The 5,800-nt window shown below is 57.6% G+C and overlaps 1 protein-coding gene across 1 annotated transcript; it reads left to right on the top strand.

The window, feature by feature from the left end:
* The first annotated feature begins 337 nt into the window (after positions 1 to 337).
* On the top strand, positions 338 to 2,397 carry C1QL2 (complement C1q like 2). The gene is made up of 2 exons (XM_039234890.1): positions 338 to 1,021; positions 1,646 to 2,397. The coding sequence occupies exons 1-2, from the start codon at positions 338 to 340 to the stop codon at positions 1,823 to 1,825; spliced, it is 864 nt and encodes a 287-aa protein (XP_039090821.1). The 3' UTR covers positions 1,826 to 2,397.
* Positions 2,398 to 5,800: the final 3,403 nt, after the last annotated feature.

Genomic DNA, 5,800 nt, shown 5'->3' with positions numbered 1-5,800 from the left:
CCGCCCGGACCCGAGGGGCGCCGGGCTCAGCCTGGGCACCCCCCGCCATGCGCGCCGGGGTCCGCGGCTTCCCGGAGCAGCCCCAGCGCGGTGGGCACCGGCACCTGGGCCGAGGCGCCTCTCGCTAGAAGTGGTTGGGCGCCCGGAGCAGGGGGTCGCCACGTCGGGGACGCGGCCCGGACCCGCGGAGTCGGCCCCTGAGCGCGGGGAGCGGGGCCGCCCGCGCCGCCCCACCATTACCTCCCCGGGCGGCAAGGAGGAGCTGGTGGCGGTCGCCTCCCGGCTGTGGCAGCGGCGGCGGCGCGCCTGCCTGGCGGCCGTCGGCGTGCTCCTGGCCATGGCTCTGGGGCTGCTCATCGCCGTGCCGTTGCTGCTGCAGGCGGCGCCCCCCGGCGCCGCGCACTACGAGATGATGGGCACCTGCCGCATGATCTGCGACCCGTACAGCGCCGCACCCGGCGCAGGGCCCGCGGGAGCCAAGGCGCCGCCGCCCGGACCCAGCACCGCCGCCTTGGAAGTCATGCAAGACCTGAGCGCCAACCCCCCACCCCCTTTCATCCAGGGACCCAAAGGCGACCCGGGGCGACCCGGCAAGCCCGGGCCTCGGGGTCCCCCTGGAGAGCCGGGCCCGCCTGGACCCAGGGGTCCCCCAGGGGAGAAGGGCGACTCGGGGCGGCCCGGGCTGCCCGGGCTGCAGCTGACGGCAGGCACGGCAGGCGGTGTCGGGGTGGTAGGTGGCGGAACCGGGGGCGGCGGCGACTCTGAAGGCGAGGTGACCGGCGCGCTGAGCGCCGCCTTCAGCGGCCCCAAGATCGCTTTCTACGTGGGTCTCAAGAGCCCCCACGAAGGCTACGAGGTGCTCAAGTTCGACGACGTGGTCACCAATCTCGGCAATCACTACGACCCCACGACCGGCAAGTTCAGCTGCCAGGTGCGCGGCATCTACTTCTTCACCTACCACATCCTCATGCGCGGCGGCGACGGCACCAGCATGTGGGCGGACCTCTGCAAGAACGGGCAGGTCAGTACCCCTTCACCCCCGCCGGCCCCCGCAAATCCCCGCAGACGCTTGTCCCCACCCCGCGCTCCAAACCGCCTGGGAAACCGGACTCCCCTCTCCCCACTGGCGAACGCGCAAGTGAGCCCCGGGAGGGAGCGCGCCTCTGCATCCCGCTTCCAATGCGCCCTGGTCCCGTTTGTCCGAGTGTGGCGCCGGCGGCTGTGCCCCGAGAGCCCAGAGACCCCGCCACCCCAACTGCACTTTCCAGCTGCTAGCGTACCCGCTGGCAGTCCGGTGGCCTCCCTGGAAACCTCATTTTCCTTTAGCCTTCCCTTTGCGCCCCGTCGCCCCTGTGCCCTCCAGTCTTCTTCTTGGCCCTTGTCTCCTGGTTCTTCCCCTTCCCCGCTGGGTCAGGGTTTATGAAGCCCCCTCTCTTCTTTTCTGAACTTGACTTGCCGGCTGCCGAGAGAGGAGGGGACGCGAAAGGAGTTGGCCAAGTTGGGGGGGGGGGAGAGGCCTGATTGGGAGCGTGAACCCTGGAGCTTGGGGCAGAAGGCTGCGGGGGGCTGGGGGGTGCCATGTCGGGGATGGGTAAGACCCAGGCAGAGGTGCCCTGGCCCACCTGCTCTGGCGGCTCGCCCCCAGGTCCGGGCCAGCGCCATCGCTCAGGACGCCGACCAGAACTACGACTACGCCAGTAACAGCGTGGTGCTGCACCTCGATTCAGGGGACGAGGTGTACGTGAAGCTGGACGGCGGGAAGGCGCACGGAGGCAACAACAACAAGTATAGCACGTTCTCGGGCTTTCTTCTGTACCCGGATTAGGAGCGCGCGGAGCGCGAGGCGGAGGAGCTGCGGGCTGCTCTGGGCCCGCGGCGGAGAGCTCTTCCCGGGCTGCAGAGGACCACTCTCGCTTCCTGACACTTCCTGACATCTGCGGAAAAGACACGTCCCTGCCGTCCTCCCTGCCCCCCTCCGACCTCAGTGTGTCTGCAACTCACCAAGCTCGCTCAGCTCTGGGCTGTCCTCCTGGTCCCTGTCCCCAGCCTGGGGAGGGAGAAGGGGACGCCCAAGTGGCGAGGGGAGCCTGAACCTGAATTCCCCCGGAGGCGGAGACAGCTCAGTGCAGACTTGGCAAACCTGATTGGACGGGACAGGCCTGGCGGGTGGTCTGCCCTTCTGGCCCCCTCCCTCTCCGAGTGCCCGGAGGCCGAGGCGCTCCCAGCCCTGGCCGCTGAGGTAGGCCAACGCGAGCCGGAGCTCCCTGGGGCATCCTTCTTCCTGACCCCAAAATACCTGTGCAGATTTCCCTGTCCATCAGCCAGAAACCACTTACAGCAGAGTCCCAGCAAATGGAAAATTCACCTCTCCACCGCATTCCTGGGTCAGACCCACCTTGATGCATTAAATTATGTTTTTAGACCATGGGCTCTGACTCTTTCTCAGCGCGGCCCCAGGACACGGCCTCCAGACCTCCACCTTGCCATTAAGACTTTAACTGGGCCCTGCATAGCCTCGTCTGTGTCTTGCTTGGCAGCCCCTGCCTTGGCCCTGCCACCTTGGGGGGTGAAAAGATGTGGGGAGATGGGATCGCAGTCTCCCTCTCCCCTGGGCTGCAGCCCTGAATCGGAAGCGCCCAGAGAAGGGAGGTGGGTAGTTAGAGGCCATAGGAGAGGATAGCCTGTGGGAGGAGGTCCAAGGGCAAGCGTTTCTTTTTTTTTTTTTAAATGTTATTTTATTTATTTCTAGAGAGAGAGAGAGAGACAGCGTGATCAGGGTAGGGTCAGAGAGAGAGAGTCATAGACTCTGAAACAGGCTCCAGGCTCTGAGCTGGCAGCACAGAGCCCGACGCGGGGCTCCAACCTGCGAATCATGAGATCATGACCTAAGCGAAAGGCGGAAGCTTAACCGACTAAGCCATCCAGGTGCCCCCAAGGGCAATCGTTTCTGAAGAAGGGAGGGGAAGAGGAAGCACTTCTTCCAAGGGGAGCCAGGAATGAGGCACTTGCCGGCAGGTGATCTTGGAGATGTTTGCCCCAAAAGAAAGAATAGAAGTCCCCCCACAGAAGTACACCCACTCAGGCACATGTATACTCAGCACATGTCCATCTGCTCACACACCAGCTAGATCCACATTCGAAAGAACTGGTAAACAGAGGCAATGCCGTGGACCATCCGTTCCCTGAATTCACACAGAACCATGGGGTGAGGTAGACACGATAGGCGAGGGACAGCCCTTTTTCTGGGGACTTTGCTTCCATTTGCACAGTGGTGTGAGACACCTTCTCTGAACCCGAAAGTATTCGTTGGGTCTCCCCTCTTTACTTCCCTGAAATATTCCATACTCACCAGGTTAGGAAAACACCCCACAGGGTTTTGATTTTTTTATACTTTCCATTTTTGTTTTGTTTTTAAGTCCCCGCATTCCGCTAAACAGTAAGTTATCTACAAAATAACCAGCTAGCAACCTGTGAGGTCTTACTGGGCTCATGGGGATCAGCTGTCTGAAGAGAAATGTGAGCGTGTGCAGAGGTGACCCCAGAGTGCGCGTACCCGGGCAAAACTGGAAATACGCACGCGTGCACACACGTCCCTTGCATGGATATAATGTTGTGGTTGTCATTGCCAATCCAGGTGACACATGCGCACGCACGCGTAGTCACAGGTCCCCATCGATGTGGTGTGTGACATGGCTGTATGTCTGCTCCCAAATCACACTGTGCTTGACTTTAGTTCTTGGAGAGTGCTGGAAGCCCTGAGTCCCATCTGAAAGACAATTACACTCCCTGCCTTGAGTCCTGTCACTCGAGCTATTCCTCTTCAGGCTCTTATTTTATATGACTAATGTTTTATTGTCATTCACTTGAGTATTAGTGATGATTGCGTCTGCTTTGAGTCCAGGAATGAAGTGCTGGAAGAGAGCTGGGAGAAAACATTTACACATATACATATACATATACATATACATATACATATACATATATACATATATACACATACATACATATACACATATATACATATGTATACACATATATACATATACACATACTTATACATGTATATGTATATATGTATATGTATATAGAATGTGTGTGTGTGTGTGTGTGTGTACACACACAAACCACGGAACCCCAGTTCTTCACTCCACCCCACTCCAACCCCCGATTGTGGAGCCCAAAGCCAGCCGAGCTCAGGAACAGGGGAGGGCAGAGTCGGGGCCGATCTGCACTTGTACTCGTATCAATTTCTGATGCCTTGTCGATTGTATCATCCAGAAATGCGATTAAAACCAAATGTCTGAGACCCAAATGAAGTCTAATTGCTATGGATCCGCAATCCCCAGTGGGCTCTTAATCCTTTTTGACTTATTCCTCCCCTTCCTCCGATGACATGGAGCTTAGACAAAGCCCTCGGTTTAAATTTCAAAAATTAAAATTGACATGCAGCGGTGGCTTTCCTGGGAACAGGAGGAATTTCTAAGGAGGTGCCCGAGCCCAGCTTTATCCTCTGCATTAAGAAGCAATTTGTACTTCTAACAAAACCCCCACTGCTCCCCTTTGGTAGAAGGGCAGTAGAAACGCCTCGCCCGGTTCGGCTGTTCACAACACTTAGACGAATTTGAATCTGAGGTTTCCTCCATCTGTATTCCCCCGGTGCGGCTGGGCTTCTTGTAATTCTAATGCCCAGGCAGCCAGGAGGTGCTGCCAAGGTGTCAGCTGCTAAGAGGATGATAGATGGATGAGGTGGCAGGCTGGAGGCAGCAGCTTTACCAGCTCAGGACAACCTCTTTCTGTGGCTGCTCCCTCCCCCATGTCCCAGGCGGGCCCCTCAGGGCTCGTTGAAGTCCACTATGCTATGATCTCTGGAGGACGCACCTGCCCCCTTCACGAGCTATCAGTCGTGGAGTGCACCTGGAATGCCAGACATCATTTGCCCCAGACACTTACCCTTCTCATCTCTGGGGGAGTAGAGAATCATCACCCATCACACTTAGGAAGTCTTGTCTTCATTTCCCAGTTGCTTTGGGGTCTGTTTTCTAACTGTGTTCTAAGGTTGGGATTATGATACTGGCATCTCCCAGGAAGTAGGGAAGTATTTGTCCATTTGGGAGGTGGGGAAATTGGGGCTCTAAGAGTTCTAGTCACTTGCCCAAGTCCACAAGGGTAGAAAGCTGAACCAGGACTTGACCTCCAGGCTGAGCCTTTGCCTGATTGCCCAGACCAAGCATGTCCACCTCCCAGATTTCACAGGCCTTTGAGAAGAGATCGCATGGGTGGGACATACTTCCTACCCTGTCTAACATCCCCTGATGTAGGGCATCTCGGCACCCCCAAAGGGTCAGACAAGAAGAGCCGGCCCTGCTTTTTTGGCCCAGGCTACCTGCAGAGAGCATTCCAGAGGCTCCCACTCCTGAAGACTGGCTGAACATTCTGGCCTTGGGGTCAGTGTTGACCCCCTTTGGTCCCAAACTCCAAATGCTCTATTTGGATCTACATGTCTCCATCAGCAACCTCCCATCACCCTTCTCTTTGGGGTCTATTGACTTCTCTTATAACAGCTTTCCTTCTCCCTTTTGGTGGGGGGAAGAGGGGTGTCTTGCAGGTGCAGAGGGCTAAGCAGCAGTGAGCATGGCTGTCCCTGATGGTGAGAGGCCCCTTTCTTTATTCCCAGAGTTTACATCTATGTGACTAATTATTTTCAGGACCGCCTGAAGTGCGGGCCATACGCACCTGGCCCTGGAAATTCAGACAGAAGTTCTGCCATCTGCTACACTTTCCTTCTATCTGTGTGAGCAGG

Source organism: Hyaena hyaena, unplaced genomic scaffold, assembly GCF_003009895.1.
Source record: "Hyaena hyaena isolate Hyena2069 unplaced genomic scaffold, ASM300989v1 scaffold_91, whole genome shotgun sequence".
In the NCBI taxonomy this organism is placed as follows: domain Eukaryota; kingdom Metazoa; phylum Chordata; class Mammalia; order Carnivora; family Hyaenidae; genus Hyaena; species Hyaena hyaena.
This window is presented reverse-complemented; position numbering and strand designations above follow the sequence as displayed.